The following is an 18,230-nucleotide window of genomic DNA, read 5'->3' as shown; positions in this document are numbered from 1 at the left end:
CCAAAATAAACTACCTCCTATTCCAGAAAGAAAGAAAGAAAGAACGAACGAACATATGTCATTTTACCTTTCCATAAGTTTCCTGGCTGTAAGTGAGCTGGCCTCCAAACAGTGATAGCAAAGACTTTATTTCCTGTATTGAAAATATAGAGAAATATAATTTGTTATGGTCTAAGTCAGAAATGTTCCCCAGGACTCATGTTTTTCTTTTATGTTTTTTAACTTAATTAATTTATTCAGATTACAACTCAATTGTTTTCCCATCACTTGTATCCTCCCATTCCTCCTTATGTTTTTCATTTCAGTGTTTAGCTGGGAAGCATTTAGGGGGTGAGGCTTGGCTAAGCCCATCCCTGAGAGGTGGGTTTTGAGGATTAGTCCCAGGATTCCAACTGCCCTCCCACACCCGTTTCTTGGTGTGTGTCAGGTGAACACGCAGCTTCCTCATAACCCATTCACAGACTAAGCCACTCACTCCACTGCGCCTCCAACTACGCTCTCTGACACAAAGCTCTGCTCCCCTGCCTTACGTCTGTCACCTATTTTGTCACACCACAAGAGCAGTGACTAATGGGCCATTTTAAACACTTTAAACTCCGTCTGCTAATAAAAAAAAAAAAAAAAAAATGGGTCTAATAACAGAAACAGAAGAGTAGGCTGATACCGGCCTGAGGCGCTTAGGTGGCAGCTACAGTGTGCGTGCTGAGAGTTCTATGATCCTAACCATGATTAAGCAACTCTGATAAAGTTTATACAGGGGCTGTGAAGGGATTTCCCCAGAATCTGTCCTCTCTTGATTGGAGAGGTAAAAAAAAAAACAAAAACAAAAACAAAAAACCTTTTACAGATGCTGCAGATTAGTGAATAAGACTCTCTACTCCTTTACACATAAGCGATCACAGCTCCCAGATGGGGTAGGATATTTGTACATACGAAGATCAGCGACATATGGCAATCAAGGTGGTGTGACCGGGGCTCAGTCCTCTCCTAAGGTCTGCTCCCCTCACTGTAACTGATCTTCTCTGTTCCCTTCTGTTCTGATTAAGAAGACTCTACCTTTTTGCCCCTTACTCATTTTTATCTCCTCAGAGAGTAGCCTTCATCTTAACCACAAAGCACTCATATTCACTACTGTTCCTTTCTGCTTGCTGAACCACCCCCTCTCCCTCCCCCCAGCCCTCCCTCTGTCTCTCTCATCTGAGGCACTCATGTCTGATGTGTTGTATGTCTCCTCTTCTGTTTTCCTTGGATACCAATGCCTCCAAGCATCTGCATTTGGCCTCCCACTTTTCTTTTACACCTGTGTGTATACTCAAAAAAGGGGGGGAGGCCTGGTGTCTCTGGAGGCCAGAGAGTGGGGTCCCCCAGGAGCAGGGGTTGTAACAGTTCCCTGACAGGAGTGCTGCAGGCCTCTGGAAGAGCAGTGAGTGCTCTTAACCAGTGAGCCATCTCTTCAGCCCCATTGGCTCACCACCTTTTGAACTTAAACTTGAAGAAATCTCATCTCTTCCTGGTTTTCTTATGAAGGACAATTATAAACACATCACAGGTCTCGATTCGTTCTCTTCTGCTGCACTGCCACTCTATCCGCTTACTGCTCACACTAGGTTAGTTTCTTACTCATTTAACATTCCAACCAGTTCTTAAACACTCTCAACTCCGGGCTTATTCCTCTCAAGTTCATCCTCCGTTCCTCTTTCTATTAAAAACAATCTACTTGTATGCCTTTACTTCTAAACTGTGTGATTCCTCTTCCAATCTACAGAGTCCTCAAGTCTGTTCTCTCTGGTCCATCAGCCTACTTCTCTGTCCTTACCACCCTCGGCCACATAATTGGTGACCAGCAATGAACAACTGTTTATACTTCTAATGTACTTATTTCTTTGGCCCAGCTAACTAATATGTTCATATGCTATCCACACACAAAAGCCACCTTGAACGCCAGCACCCCTCGTCCCTCAATGAGTAGAATTCTCTTTTTAAAGCTCCCATACTTGGTGAGGCACCCCACCAGTGCACGTCACAACGTTATGACTATGTTTATGTGTCTGCTAGAGCTTAGCTGTCAGCGCATCCTCAGCGTGGGGTGCACGCGATTACAGACATTGTAGAAAACGCTTCTTGAGTAAAACGCTTTTCCCCAACTTCATCAAGTAGCACCCCCAAGCCTTCCACCATGCCTAAACCTCATATTTGGACACTTCTCACACACTCCACTGAGCGCCCCGGTAGATGTCACTGTCCTCCGATGGACGCAGGGTCCTGGAGGGCCTGGTCAGGTTCCCCTGCTTTACTGCGGAACCTGGCGCACGTGCTGAGGCTGAATGGCAAGGCTCGCTCGGTCCTGGCGAACGGGCTGCTAGAAACATCTCCGTCCCGCCAGCGGCCTCACCCCGCGCCGCAGTCCAGGCGAGCGCGGCTGCCCGCAGAGCCCCCCAAGCCGGCGCGTGCGGAGTGCGGGCCTCTGCGTCAAGCACCCCAGGACGGCTCACCGGCAGGCGGAACTCCAGGTGCTCCTGTGCCATGAGCAGCAGATACCGATTCAAGGAGCCCGGCAGCGCCATTGCGGCTGCTACCGTGCGCCTGCGCGACCTCAGCGTCCCGTCCTTTTCTCCTCCCAGGAAACAAGCTTCCGCTGAGGCTCATCTCGGGCGGAAACGGAAGCTCGGCCTCGAGCGCTCCTGCCTGATACACCTCCTGGGAAGCAAGAGGGAGGAGCAAGGCGAGACTCTGTTGTTCCCAGAGGCCATGGCTATCCCGGCAAGCGCCCCTTGTGAGGTGCGTTGTTTTAAGGGGCACACTGCAATAATCCCGCAGAGTTGCCCAGTGATACTCCAGTTGGAGGGTACTTCGACTCCTGCCGCAGCTCAACTCAAAACTGGACCAAAAGTTCAGTATTCGGTGTAGACTCCTAACCATCCACGATTCCAGGCCGCACTTACACCAGACTGTAACACTGAGTGTAGTTTTGTGATTTTTCAAAAACTTTTCAAGAGTCACCAAGGACCTGTGACCGTGGTTTGCTCCGTACAGAAGCCAACTAAAACCTTCCTCAGACCAGCACACTGTAATTAGTGCTATGTCGTTACAGGCACACAGTCAATCCACAGCCAATCGTAGGTTTGAAACATTGTGGATTGCCCTAATTACAGATGGGCCTAATACCATAAAAATTTATAAGATACACAGCTGCCTATACATAGATTCTACAAGTGTCATTAGTTATACTGAACCCTTGGGGAAGTTGCATTATACCCTGAGACTACACAACACATAAAGGGAGCCTCCTTCTCCCTAGCACCGTGTGCCAGAACCATGGCTGAAGCCTGTGGTCGTGATCAAGAGTCAGCATGTAAACAGTGGTAATCTTCATAACTGAAACCTCAGTCCCACCACTCATTATACCCATGCTCTCAGCGAACACGTGCCATCTGGGAGCCTCAGGTTTTTTTTTTTATAAAAACTGGAACATTCTCTCCTACAGACGCTTGTTACAAGGACTAGGTGTAATAATATTCACACTTCAGTGTATATAGCCTATGCATGTGTGATGTAAGCAACAGCTAGCTATCCAGTCTCACAAAGTCCCAAAAGCAAACCAAGGCACAGTATCACTAAAATTTACTCTTAGGAACTAGTGAGTTTATTGGGTTTCCTTCCAAAGTATGGGTGAGGGTTTACGCACATAGCTACAGGTGCTGCTACCTCAACAGGCTATACCTGAAAAGCTTTTACCCAGCAGGGATGAGGGATTACCTGTAGCCAAAGAGATAGATGTACTCAGCATCCCAGAACCCCCACTCACTGGTACAGTTCCTACCAACCAGCTACAAGAACCTTCTGCTGGGTCTATCTGCCTTCCTAAGTTCTGACACAGAAGGACCTCAGTGTTCTCTCCCGCCCTTTCAGGTCTTGCTCTTTTTCCTAATGCTCCCCTCCACAAGCAGGCAGCCTCGGTGTGGCTGACCTCCCTTCCCATCTGCCCAGCTTCAAGACTTCCAGTTTACCTGGTCCGGAGTTTTCTTTGAAACTTGAATAAATTATCGTGCTTCTTTACATTTTTCTCTGTTCTTCAATTCTTTTATTAACAAGGCCAAGAACTTTAAGAGGTGACCCAGGTTTCCCCAGTATCATACAACTCTGCCTGGGTTTGCCAGGACTCCAGTGTAGGACACATTGTTCTGGTCCACTTTTCACTAGAAGGTTGAGGTGTGCTTAAGAGTATCAGTCACAGACCATCAGGAATCATGAGGGCCTCTCGACCAGAGCTGGTGGCTGGCACTTGCCTGTCTCAGAGTTGTAGTTATACGTAATCTGCTACGTGACTGTTATCAGGATTAGAAAAAGGTGGCAGTCTCAAGTCCCAAATTAGTTATTACACAAGGGCTTTGTGTCCTAAACCAGTTAAGACCAGAATGATACAGCAGGCCTCTTAGAAATTGGATTCCTTCTTCAAGATTGATATTCTACAAGTAGTGATGATCCTGGCACAACTGCCTATTAAGCACTCAGAGGCCATTTCTGGGAAGCAAGCTTAGGCCAGGAATTGGATAGAGGCATTTTGTGTTGTGGTTGTTGTTGGTTTTGGTTTGTTTGTTTGTTTGTTTGTTTTGGTTTTTTGAGACAGGATTTCTCAGCCTGGCTGTTCTGGAACTTTCTTTGTAGATCAGGCTGGCCTTGAACTCAGAGATCTGCCAGCCTCTGCCTCCGGAGTGCTAGGATTAAAGGCGTGTACCACCACACCAGGCTATTTTTTGATTTTTTTTTTTTTTTTTTTTTTTTTTTTTGAGACAACATTTCTTTGTGTAGCCTTGGCTAGTCTCACTGAGATCCGCCTACCTCTTCCTCGCCAAGAGTGCTGGGATTACAGGGGTGCGCCACCATGCCCAGCTTTGTGTTGTGATTATAACATTCCACTTTAGGTATGAAACTAATAGGAAATATTCAATTTGAATTCTGGATTTTAGTGATATTAAGGGAGTCCAGAGGAGCAAAATTTGACATATTGCTTTTTTTATTTTCATTTGCTTCTAGTTACTTTATCAGAATTTCACATTTATACATTAGTATCACATCATGCATAATGTTCTCAATACTGTTTTAAACTTTGTTTTTTTTCTCTCGAGACATGGTTCTCTGTGTAGCCCTGGCTGTCCTAGAACTCACAGAGATCTGCCTGCCTCTGTCTCACAAGTGCTGGGATTAAAGGTGGGTACCACCACCATCTGCCTTATTTTAAACATTTTAGAGACAAATTATGTGGTGGTTTGAACAAAAATGGCCCATAGGCTCATGTCTCTGAAAGCTTAGTCATTAAGGACTAGAACTGTTTGAGAAGGGTTAGTAACATTAGGTGTGGCCTGTTGGTGGAAGTGTGTCACTGGGTGTGGGCTTTGAGGTTTCAGAATCCGACCACCAGGTCCACTGTCTCTCTTTCTGCCTGTGGATCAGGATGCAGCTCTCAGCTACTGCTCTGCCTGCCTGCATGCCACCACACCAATAACTACCCTCTAAAACTGTACGGAAAGCCCCCAATTAAAAGCTTTCTCTTATAAGGGTTACTTTAGTCAGTGTCTCTTCATGGCAATAGAACAGTGAATAAAAGACATTATTAACTAGCTTTGCTTTGAACTCATGTTGTGGATAGGTAACAAGTAACTGAAAACTACCAAAAAGGCTAAGTAGATTGTAATTGCAATTTGATTATTCATCTTTATAAATAAAGTGTACACTAATTTAATTTTGTTATCATCACTGTATGGGTGCATTTATAAAGGATGGGGGAGCCATAGAAGTCATGTGTGCAGGTCAGAAGACAACTCTGTAGAGTTCTCTCTTCTCTTTGCCACTTTTACACAGGGTCAGAATTCAACACAGGTGCTCAGGGCTTTATCATCAGGCAGTAAGCACTGTTATCCACTGAGCCCCTGAGAGAGGATATAAACCTATACAAGCAGAATCAACCAGCTAATGATATTTTAAAGGTCCCTAAAGGTATCTGAAAAACGCCTTAACCACTGATCATGTACTATCATTAATGTGGTCAATTACATCGCTGCAAGTTCAGGATAAAACATTCAAAGGTTGTACTTTTCCTGAAGTTTCTCATGGTTTTACTGGTATACAAAAAAAAAAAAAAAATGTGGTTATTAAGTACACAAATAATCAGAACGCTATTACACAGGCAGTGCTATAAATCTAAATTTGAAAGCCCATAGCCCCTACATGCAAATCCCTTCATCCATCTCTAGTGAATATGCTAAAATTCAGACCTTTGTATAAATTAACATTGGAAACAGAACTCAAGGCTCCCAGCTTTCCCATCATCTGCCTAACAGAGTCTTTGCTACCTACATCCTATTCTCGTCAGTGAGCTCCCTTTGTGGCCTCTTCTCTAGACTCTACCACACTTAGCACACTAACATCCAGCTAATCAATTCTGTCTTACTCCCATTGCATTGGCAGCTGAATGCAAACTAGCGGCTATCACTTCTTTAGTTCTGGATCCAGTGGTGTTTAGTACATTAAATAGTAAAAATTATGTGCTGGATTAATGAATTTTAATCATACTAGAGAACACTTGACTCCAGGTATGTGAGCATGCACGGCAGTAAGTGGCCAGCTATGTAAAACTGCACAGTATCATCCCTAAACAAGGAACAAAAGCTGGAAATCTCAGCGCGTTTCTACAGTGCAGTAACGCTTATGTTTCTTTCTCGCTGCTTGCATTCATAACACTATTAGACACTGGCACATGTAGAGTCAGCTTTTAACACCTCATCTCCCTTCAGTCCCATGTGTGTGTGTGTGTGTGTGTGTGTGTGTGTGTGTGTGTGTAGACACCTCCAAAGGACAACACCCAATAAACACTCTTTACTAAATGATAAGCCAATAGCATTAGCACTATGTTAGCAAGAAAACTTCTTTATCTACTTCTCTGTCTACTTTCAAATCTAGTCATTTTCACATTAAGACTGGGTCTAAGCACTATTTTCATTCATTTTCCTTTGATAGAAAAGCATACCATATGACAATAATTTCTGTCAGTTTTCATACATTACTAATTTGTGTTTCTTCCTTATCTCCTGGCAGGTAAAATTGCACAGAATTTTGTTAAGATAACCATATTGCTAGCTCCTATAAATATTCATTTAAAATTATATTAAAGTAGTTGCCTCTTATCTAAAGCTTCACCTTCTATGACCTATCCTTTATACTGTCAGTTACCTATGGTTAACCCACACTACTAATGGAAGTGCCAGCCAGGCATGGTGGTGCATGCCTTTAATCCCAGCTCTCGGGAGGCAGAGGCAGAGGCAGGCAGATCACCGTGAGTTCGAGGCCAGCCTAGTCTACAAAGTGAGTCTAGGACAGCCAAGGCTACACAGAGAAACCCTGTCTTGAAAAAAACAAATACTGCCAGAAATAAACAATTCATACATATTAAATTACATGCAATGCTGCATAGCAAAATAAAACCTCACACCATCCCACTCTATCCCACATGGGCAAGAATCATCCACACTGTGTGTATATACTACCCACTTATAGCAGCCACCTCAGTTATGAGATTAACTGTCATAGCATCACAGCAGTTGTCTTCCACTTAATATGGCAACAAAGCACAGTCATGAAGATCGGCAGTACTTTAATTGTATACCGTAAAAATGTTCTGTTTTATTCACATTGTCATTAATCTCTTGCTATGCCTGTTATAAACTATTTACCTAAGGTATGTACATAATGAAAAAGCACAAGATATATATTATGGGATTTGTGGAATTCAGGTAATCACTGAGAGATTCAGAGAATATCTTCCCTATGGCTAAGGGGAAACGTGTGTGTGTGTGTTGTGTGAAACCAATACAGAGTGACACGTATAACTGTTTCTATCATCAAGATCAGAGAATACTGGTAGCATGGCACCCTTTATTTTGAAATTCTATGTGTAAGACTGTAAAACTATTATAAAATGGCTAATTTCTTTTTCTCCTTTACTGTAAAAAAAGTTCTAATTTTTATTGCCAGTTTATTCATCACAAATTATTATTAATATCATTAATATTAAGACCATTAATGAAACCTTAACTTTAAAAAAATATAGGATGTATCTTGATTAATAGAATTTGTATTAAATGGACTTTTGGCTATGGTATCTTAGCATAAGACCTTACGTAAATGAGCATTAAAACAAAGAAGTCAGTGAAAAAGTTCCCAGATAACTATATGACAGATGAGAGAAATAAATGTAAGGCTATCAGTGGTAGCATTGGCTATAATCCAGCAAACCTTCACACTGTAATTAGCCTTCAAAAAGAGCAAAACAGTAGGTCATCCTGGGGCAAGTTAGGGAACCTGTCCATGGTTCACATCTTTCTTAGATTTTCAAGCAAACGATCAACCTGTAAATAAATAAACAATTAAATAAAGATCAAACATGAATATATGGTTAGTCTAGTTATCACTGCTGCTGCTAGATAATTGTCCCTTTGATACAACATGCAAGAAACTACATATTTTTTATCTCACAAAAGAAAATACAATAGTTTTATAAGCTACAGTAAAGGTACTCTATGAAAAACAGCCAGATTGGAAGTGATATTAAATATTAAAAAGTTTCTATGAGAAAAGAAAAATAAATGCAATAGTAAAGATTTCTTAAATTAGATATATAAGAAACAAGTACACATTACTAAATTGAATAGGTTATTCTGAAAAGATTATATCCTGTGAGATTCCAGTTATAAGAAAATCTGAAGGCCCAGTGGAGTGGAAAAAATCTTAACTCCAGCACTTCCGAGGTAGAGGCATGTAATCTCTGTGAGTTTGAGGCCAGCTCGTTTTAAATTCTAGGTCAGCCAGAGCTCCATAGTGAGACCCTGTGTCAAAAAACAAACTAAAAAGAAGGGGTGAGGGGGGAGGGTAATTCTGCATTTTGGAGACATTAAAAAGATCAGTGACTGAGATATATCAATAGAAAAAATGTTGCCTGTTAGCATAAGTCCTTAGTTCAATACTCATCAATGCAAAATAAATAAATACATTTTTTTGGATATACCATTTTAGGGAGCAGTTTGTTAAAATAAATGGTCAAGATAAACAGAACTTTCTATCTGTCTAGTGCTATCAGGAAAAGAAAAACAAAAGGGACAAACACTTTAAATACACTGGCATGTGCTGGTGTAACAGTATTACTTACTGTGACAAACCAATAAGAACCTGGCCTGTAAATCAGTTTTGATAAGAAGCCAAACTCTTTGACTGGTGCTATAACATGAAGGTGCAGATGGGAAATGGAACAGAATGGTGGCACATGAAAACCCATTCTGAAATGGAAGAGATTATTGACAAGTCACTTCTTAAGTATTTGAAATTACTTTTAAATCATATAACATTAAAATTATCCGAAGGTGAGCAAATTCCCATCCCTAGATCTTTTCTTGTTTTCTTTATGCTCGAGTAGTCCCACAGTCCTTCATGATGAAATTCATAGACAAGTCACACCATTTATCAAAGCCCCATAGACCCTCTAGAAAGTTAGGCTGCATTATTACCAGTCACTTCAGGACTTCACAACAAGTTTCATCCTGCAAAGATATGCTCCTATAATGAACCTCAAAGCAAATGTACTAGACACAGATAGTGTTCCTTTAAGACATAGCCAGTAAGCCTGGTATGGTGGTGCATGCCTTTAATCCTAGCACTCTGGAGGCAGAGGCAAGCAGACTGTTGTAGGTTCAAGGCCAGCCTGGTCTACAGAGCAAGTCCAGGACAGCCAAGGCTACACAGAGAAATGTCTCAAAAAACCAAAAATAAAATAAAATAAAGACATAGCCAGTAGATGGCAGGCTTTTGCTTTTAATAAAAAACATTTCTGTAGTAAGACCAATCAATCATTATTAGCAAAAACAAAAATAACAACAACAAAAAACCCAATCTTTTGTCACCAGATAAGGTTCTTGTTAAATACTAAAAACAATTTAGATGATATTTGTCCCTAATTTCTTAACTTATAAAAGATATGTAAGATCATTCTTTTAAATAGAAAAGAACTTCTATTTTAACTCTTAAAAATCAAGTGAACACTATGGGTTTTTGTTAAAACTTTGTTAAATGTTAGAGTTCAGCTCAATAAGCAATAAATTAAAGTTAACTTTATGCAAGAAGCCTAGTAATAGTACATATGTGTGTACTTGTGTGGCTGGGCATCATGATCTACCACCTGTCTTGAGACAGGACTTTTCTCTGAACCTGGAGCGAGACCAGAAGCCAGCAAGCCCAGATGTGTTGTTTTTAATTTACCAATATTATCAGTCTGCTAGCAATCAATTAAGACACGGGCACTTGTTATATTTTAAAATAGCCTTAGTTAACCTGGGACAGGGCAGACATTAATCTTGTATACTACAATCCCATGCTATCTGCTCCTAATAATTTCTAACAAGCTACCTCCCATCCTTAATCCCAAATACTTGTTAATATTCTTCTTCTGGGCCTAATCCCCATCCGGCCCATGCCGGCCATGTGCTTCTCTTCCATCTAACCCATGATGGCCTTCTTTGCTTCCCTTCTCGGGACCCTCGGGTCTTTCCTCCTCCTCCTTCTTCTTCCCAGAATTCCTCTCTCTCTCCAAGCCCAGGAACCTTAGCCACACCTATCTCATCTGGCCTGCCCAGGTGGGATGGCTTTTTATTAATAAAAAATCAAAATACATCAGATCATCCCCCAACACAGATGCTCTGGCCCTGCTCCCAGCCCTGTGTGGACAGCGGGTAAGTACACAGCAATGCCTACCTTTTGACTTGAATTCCAGGAACACAAATGGAGCCCTTAGGCATGTATTGCAAGCACTCACCAAACCATCCCCTTATTCCCAACATTGTATTTTTAAACCATACAGATTAAATCTGTATAAGTAAACTCGCTTTACCCAGTTTTATAGGAATTAACAGAAGGTAGGACTATAACTCTTTCAGTTACCTATTGGTTATATATGCTTATCTGTCCAAACTACATGGGAGGCTTTTTTTGTAAGATGCTGAGGCATAAAAAGAAGGGTTACTAAAATTATATTATCAATGAAATTACTGAAGTATAATGAAATGTATTAAATTTAGATGACATACTTAAATGTATATGGTCAATTCCTCACTCCCAGGAAGACTGCACCTGAAGCACAAACTGCCACTGCTGCTTACCTTTCATAAAAAGCTTTTCTACCCCAGACATACATACCTCACATCTGTTAAATCGGTGAAATTATTCTCTTGAAGAATGGCTTTTCCAACAGTTACCATGCTCTCAACTGTAAGACAGGAAAGAAATTATATTATACTACAATACACAGTAAGCTCACTAAAAGTTTGCTTCTTTTTGGACATTTACTTTATCTTTACTTACCTTTTTCTGTTCCTTCATTTGTTTGTTTGTTTGTTTTAGTTAATTACTTTGTGTGTATGTGTGTGTGTGAATGTATGTCTGTGCACCATGTAAAACCCTACAGAGGTCAGAACAGGTGTCAGATACCATGGAACTGAGCTGCCATGTAGGTGCTGGGAACCAAACCAGGGTTCTCTGGAAGAGCAGTCAATGTTCTCAGCCTCTGATCCATCTCTTCAGCCCCCCTGTGCTCTAGTATCTTAAAGCAGAAACTGAAGTTACTGATTTTGAAACTCACTTTCTTTTCTTTTTAAAAAAGATTTGTTTAGTGTGTGTGTGTGTGTGTGTGTGTGTGTGTGTGTGTGTGTATACCACATGAGTGAAGATGCTCACAGAGGCCAGAAAAGAGTGTCAAACCCCCTGGAACTAGAGTTATAGGTAATTGTGAGCATCCAAAATTGATGTTAGAAAAAAACAAGCCCTCTGGAAGAGCAAGAAGCACTGTTAAGTACTGAGCTACCACTCCAGCTCCTTAAAATGTATTTTCTAATATTAACATTTGAATTTCCTTCTAGGCACTTTAGCTATAGTCTACAACTTTTATTTTTTAAATGACCTGTTTATTTTTATTTTACATGCATTGGTGTTTTGCTTGCATATATGTTGTGAGCTGCCATGTTGGGTGCTGGGAATTGAACTGGGATCCTCTGGAAGAGGAACAAAAAAAATCAAACCAAACAAAAAAACCCAATGCTCTCTGCAAGTAAGTGGAATTTTACAAGTATCAAGAACAGTAGGTGGACTTGACACTGTTACCACATCCTTCCATGTACATATTATTTCTCTTACTTTATAAATTACATAAAAGTTAAATGCAACAACTTTAAGATTCTAATATGAAAGTATTCAAATAAAAGTAGAGAAGGGGAAATATAATGAAATTCCAAATGCAATCAGCTTCAATATTTACAATATCTGATATGCATCAGCAATAGTAGCTAGTAACTACAGCAGCTTCTAATCTCCATAAAGTTAGCTCTACCTGGAAGATAAAACAAAACTTCCTAAGAGGTTATATGGTCTCTAAGAAATAGCTAAAGAATGAAATAGAAATGTTTAGTAGCATATACATAATCAATCAGCCATAAATTAAATATATATTTATAAGTGAAAATGTTACCTTGTGGTAATAAATCATATATATTCTAAACTGCATGGTTAGAACCGCAGATAACTAAGGTATTTCTAGTATTTAGAAACAAGTTTCAAGCTGGAGATTCAGTCACCTACAGGGTCATGAACAATAATACTACACCAAGATTTCCTGTGAGTTTTCTCACTCACCTCTAAAACGTCTGCCGAGTTAACTGTGTGGTAGGCTATCATAGAGTACAGCCAAATAGTTCCAGACCCTAGTGAGAAAGGCTACTAAAAGATTTGAAACAAACTGAAAAATGTTTTAGGAAAACTATCATTTTTTAAAAAGTCAAAGAAAGCATTGATATTCTGATACAGGGATATTCTGAAACAAACAGAATTCATATCTCCTTTTCAGAGGCTGTAAGTTCAAAAGCGAAACCTCGTAAGGGAACTCTGGTGCTGATTTATCTGCATCTGAAACTATCAGCAACATAAACTCATAATACAGCATAGCTTGTTTATAATTTTTCATACCATCTTCAATTCAAAGTCAAGAAAACCATCATTTAAAAAAGCACAAAGTGAAGCCTGACACGGTGGCACATGCAGGCCTTTACTCCAGAATGCTCGAGGCAAAGGCAAGCAATCTCTGTGAGTTCAATGCCAGCTCAAACCAAAATACTGACAGCTTGTCTTAAAAAGAGCATAATCCAGTATAAATAGCCCTATTATCAGGGCTGGAGAGATGGCTCAGCAGTTAAGAGCACTGACTGCTCTTTCAGAGGACCCAGGTTTAACTCCCAGCATCCACATGGCAGTTCACAAATGTCTGTAACTTCAAGATCTGACACCCTCACACAGACATACACAAAGGCAAAACAACAAATGTACATAAAACATTTTTTTAAAAAAGAATCCCATTATCTCTTAAAAGATTTTAAAAATTAAATATTACCATATCTGAAATTTACTTCAAACCCACTGTGGCAGGTTAATATATGAAATAAATAGATAAATAAATAACATTGCCATGTTACAAATTAAAGTTAGTGTGACAAATACATGGGCGTTATACTGTTATTTTTATATTTCTATTTGGTTTTAAAAAAAATAGAATGGTTGAAGAATTCATACTTTCTTTTTGATCATTTGACTAGACCTCTTTAGTGGTCACTGCCATATTTAAAGGCAATTCAATGTGATATAGCACAGGGATACTGTCTTCTCTTACCCATTTCTATGTGATCTCTACTTAGATCCTTGCAGTTTCTAATATGCTTCTTTGGTACCACAAGATAATGATGAAATGCGGCTGGTTTGATATCTTTGAAACAAACTAGGTCTTCATTCTAAAGGGAAAGTCATATTTATTAGTTAAAAAAAAAAAAAATCCCAACATTATCCTGCTCGGCTGTGACGTAAGCACTACAGATCTATGGAAGGGAATGGTGTTCATGTTACAATTTAGGCCTGATGAGAAATTTCATGACTGCCTTACTTAAAGTCACAAAAAAATTTTATCATCTGTCATGAGTTATTTATTATATTAAGTCAATTTCAAGGAACAATTATGAGTAAAGCTCATTAAAACTTTCTTACCAGAAATCTCAGTTTTAACAGCATGGGGGGGGAGTGGCAGTTAGGTGGGATGGGGGGGTGTGCACACCCTTAATCCCAACACTAGGAAGGCAGAGACAGGCAGATCTCTGAGAGTTCAAGGCCAGCCTGTTCTACAGAGACAGTTCCAGAACAGCCAGCACTACACAAGGAAACCCTACAAAGAAAAAAACCAAAAAAGAAAAAGAAATCTCACTTTTAAATTTCATTATATATTAACCATTCCCTACTTTAGGCTTTCTTCACTCAAAATCAGCAGTTAAACCAATAAACATAGGTTTTCTCAGCAAAATTCTGTGGATGCACTGTTATCCCTCAATTCTCTATCCCAAGATCCAGAATTCAGTATCGCGAGAACTGCATACCCGTACTGTGGGCCTTAGTTTTCTAAGATTACAAGCACAAACATTACATTTTGACCCACTGTATTACAGCCTTTCTAAGCAGCAGATATAAACATTAATGTTGATAGAATGTTTTTAAAAGGTTAAGATAAAACCACCGAACCCTGGGCTAGGGAGATGAGCCAGTGGGTAAAGAGCAGCTGCACAGGCTGCAAACCTTCCTTTAGAGCCCCAACACCACAGGTGCGGCAGTGCTCCACAGGGAGGGCTCTGCTCAGCCACTGAGTGTAGGCAATCTACAGGCCTCAGATCAGTGAGAGACTATCTCAGGCAACCAAGTGAACAGCAACAGGAAAAGATAGCCACTCCTGTCTGGCCTCTAGAAATATACATGTGCATGCATACCACATACCAACATGACAGATGAACTGTTTTTTTAATTTAAAGGCAAAGAAACTTGGTATTTCAGTTAGCTGTTGATTGCATTTCCACTAAGCTTTTAAAATACTGACATAAGTTCTGCACATAATAGTCTTCAATTGCTACTACTGAACCAACCATTATTGAAAAAAAAATCTGATTGTAAGGATGAGTTGCCAAAAATATGAAATTATGTGTGTATCTATATACAGACATGAACTTTTATTCTTTTTCTTTTTTGTAGTACTGGTAACCAAATCACAGCCATACCTGTTTACACACATGACAAGTTCTGCCACTAAGTCACAGGGTTTTTTTTTTTTTTTCTTTTTCTTTTTTTCCTTTCTTTTTCTTTTTTTCTTTTCTTTTTTTTTTTTTAAAGACGAGATTTCTCTGTGTAGCCTTGGCTGTCCTGGAACTAGGAACTACCTCCTTCTCCCCTCCCCTCCCCTCCCCTCCCCTCTCCTCCCCTCCCCTCCCCTCCCCTCCCCTCTTCTCCTTCTCCCTCTCTCTGTACACCAGGCTAGCCTTGGACTCACAGAGCTCCGACTGTCTGTCTCCCAAGTGCTGGGGCTAAAACTGTGTGCCACCTCTGGCAGGCTACAGTTGTTCTTTTTTTACAATATGACTTCCCAGAGCAAAAAACTGAAAAGGAGCTAATTGCCCATAACTAAATGACAATGTTGGTAAAACCACACAACAAAGTGCTGAATAGTCCTTAAAGGGGATGTAAAGGATCTCCACATAGCTCTGGAAGTATTTCTAGGATAGCATCTAACCTTTTAAAGCAAGGAGCAGAAATGCTATCTTGTGTAACATTCTATCATGTGCTTCTGGTTGTAATTCTTAAAGACTATTCTAGAATCTGCTTATCCTGTTCTTCCTATATTTTTTCTAACAAATAATTTTCAAAGGTATTCATGTATCCTATGTATACCTGTGCCTCATACACAAAAAATAAGACACTGCCCTTGGAACTGGTCCCATATTTAGAATATGTGGTATATCCTTTGCTTAAATGAATTCTGAAAAATACAATAAGAAAACTATACAGAGCTCTGCGAGGTAAAGAATTTTCTCTGCCTTTTGTTGGAAAGGTTCCTCAAATTCTTCATGATTCAAAATCAAATAACTTCCACTGCGCTTAACTATATAAGTAAAGCACACCTTATATAAGTCCAATCGGTTCAGGCATTTACAACAAACAGGTGTGTAATGAGAATTTTAAATGCAAGATGATTGATCCCTCTAAGAAGATTAACTCTTTATGAGCGATGATGGGATATAAAGAATGTTAATAGTGCAAGGGGAAAGGCGGAGTTTTGTGGAGCAATGATTTCCAGTATGGCACGGCTGCTGCACTCTCGAACTCGCAGCAGCTAAGATGACTTGCTCTTGATCTGCACAGGAGTGAACCAGTCGATATATTGTAATGCAACGAGGAGTTCACGAGGCCCTCACAGGTGATGGAGGAGGAGCGCAGACATTTTCTTCAGCGGTGTAACCACTTACAAGCCACCAACCAAAGAGCTGTTAAGCAACAGACCTCGTCCTGAAACCCCACCCAGCCCACTTCCAACCAAATTCACACTTCACCACGCCCACGATCTGTTTGCTACCAGTCGTCCCCTCTCCACCGACACCGGAAGTATGCAGAATTTAAAATTACTGCCTAGGAAAGAGCAAGATTCCCCTACGTAAAGAGCAACGGCCAGGAGCGCTGTTGTGTCCTATACGCACGCAGAGGGTGCCTGGCTCTATGGGACCATCTGTCCCTACCGAGCAGCAAAGGCGCCGCTGGGGGCCGCTGGAGACCTCTGGGTCCCGGAGAGAAGTCTGTCACCCTCTAGGTCCAGCTAGTCCTCACACAGCAACAGGCTCCCGAGCAGGGACAGGAGAGCGTGTCCCCCACCCACCCCGGCCTGTCGCCGCGCACCTCGCAGTGCAAAAGCTTAGTGTCGGGCTCCTGGCCCGCCGCGATGCGGCAGAACACGCAGTTGCTGTCATAGTTCCTCGACTCCGAGGTCCCGGCGGAGGACACCTCAGGTCCTACTTTGGCGGCTGCCTCAAGGTCGGGATCCGGTTCTCGGGAGAAGCCCTCCACTTTCTCAGCCATGGCGGCAGAGAGGCTACCTCAGGATCAGCGGGGCTCCGCGAGGAGTCACCGCCCCTGATCCGTCCTCCTTGCTACAGCAAATTGGCGCACGCGCACCGCCAGACTCCGGGAGAGGGAGCCAGGCTACCAAGCGCGGGCTCGAAAAATGCGGCCGTTAGAGGGCGAGCGAGGACGTCAAAGGGCTTTGCCCCGCCCCCCACCGCGCGTCGCGCCGGTGATGACGTTTGCGCAGCCGCGGGAGCCCGCCGCTCAAACCGGCGTTTCCTGCCTGTTTCCTGACCTGAATGCAGGGAGTTGTTGTTAACCTTGGTATAAAATACGAAGGACATTGTATCTGCTTCTCTATGTGTATGTCATTATATATATATATAAAAAAAAAGTATAAAAGTTTTAGTTTTTAAGGGTTTGAGAGGATGGCTAAAATTATTTATGGAGCTTGTTTGGCAAAATGAATTTATCGTGCTTTCTGTGTACTTGTTCAGCCTCAGTGATTTTAGGGTCTGAAACAGAAAATGGCCAAACTGTATACTTTTTGTTGTTAATAACAATGTGAATCAAAATATGGTTTCTACTATCACAGTACGCCATATACGAAGAAAAAACAGTGCTTGAGACATTCCCTGCCAGCTCTTGGGAATGTCTCAGCTGGTTCATTGCAACAATTTTCTCTTGTTTTCCCTGCTACTGGGGAGAGGTGGGGCCGGGGTTACCCTTTGGGAACAATCATGCCGGAGGAAAAAGTACCAGTTCTTAAATTAGGTATTATTTGAGCTCAGCTCTTTACAATACATGGCATTTGCTGAGCACCAAATACGCACTTTATGTTTCTCTAATTGTGAAGCCACCTAAGATTGATTTTTTTTTTATTACAACTCGACAGAAACAGATTTAGACTTTTTTTTTCTTACTAATCACCTAAATGGTGACAAAGTTTAAATAAATGTCAAGCTCTAGAATTTATAGCGCTTTTTTTTTTTTTTTTTTTTTTTTTTTTTTGGTTTTGGTTTTTTGTTTGTTTGTTTGCACTGGTTTGTTTTGAGATGGATTCTTGTTGTGTACCCTAGGTTAGCCTCACCTGGGAATTGCCTCAAGCCTCCTAGCACTGCCAGCCATGCTTTTTTTTAAAGTGCTGAAACTGTACATGGAACCATTTATTATAATAGTTGTGACATTGGCGTTGCTGATTTAATAATAACACTTACTTAATGTGACTT

General features: G+C 41.0%; 2 protein-coding genes across 2 annotated transcripts in view; both read right to left on the bottom strand.

Annotated features, from left to right (window-relative positions):
- Trmt11 (tRNA methyltransferase 11 homolog) overlaps positions 1 to 2,615 on the bottom strand; it is a 44,210-nt gene extending 41,595 nt beyond the window's left edge. The window contains exons 1-2 of the mRNA XM_051164041.1: positions 2,493 to 2,615; positions 68 to 133 (exon numbers count right to left, since the gene is read on the bottom strand). Coding sequence (XP_051019998.1) covers positions 68 to 133; positions 2,493 to 2,564 — 138 coding nt within the window. The 5' untranslated portion in view covers positions 2,565 to 2,615. The remainder of the gene's footprint in view (positions 1 to 67; positions 134 to 2,492) is intronic.
- A 5,069-nt stretch (positions 2,616 to 7,684) lies between these two features.
- Hint3 (histidine triad nucleotide binding protein 3) lies at positions 7,685 to 17,139 on the bottom strand. Its single transcript, XM_051164042.1, has 5 exons — positions 16,837 to 17,139; positions 13,751 to 13,868; positions 11,236 to 11,305; positions 9,200 to 9,326; positions 7,685 to 8,402 (listed from the first exon to the last, which is right to left on the bottom strand). The coding sequence occupies exons 1-5, from the start codon at positions 17,014 to 17,016 to the stop codon at positions 8,367 to 8,369; spliced, it is 531 nt and encodes a 176-aa protein (XP_051019999.1). The 5' UTR covers positions 17,017 to 17,139; the 3' UTR covers positions 7,685 to 8,366.
- Positions 17,140 to 18,230: the final 1,091 nt, after the last annotated feature.

This window comes from Acomys russatus, chromosome 21, assembly GCF_903995435.1.
Source record: "Acomys russatus chromosome 21, mAcoRus1.1, whole genome shotgun sequence".
Classification (NCBI taxonomy): domain Eukaryota; kingdom Metazoa; phylum Chordata; class Mammalia; order Rodentia; family Muridae; genus Acomys; species Acomys russatus.
The sequence above is the reverse complement of the archived record's forward strand: the minus strand, read 5'-3'. Positions and strand labels throughout refer to the sequence as shown.

Bases quoted from the DNA above. Each gene is read 5' to 3' on its own strand.
- Hint3 (XM_051164042.1), bottom strand. From the start codon at position 17,016: ATGGCTGAGAAAGTGGAGGGCTTCTCCCGAGAACCGGATCCCGACCTT. The intron at 13,869-16,836 runs GTGCGCGGCGAC...CTTTCCCTTTAG, and splicing joins CTAAGCTTTTGCACTGCGAG to AATGAAGACCTAGTTTGTTT. The intron at 9,327-11,235 runs GTATGTATGTCT...CTTCCATTTCAG, and splicing joins ACCGATTTAACAGATGTGAG to AATGGGTTTTCATGTGCCAC.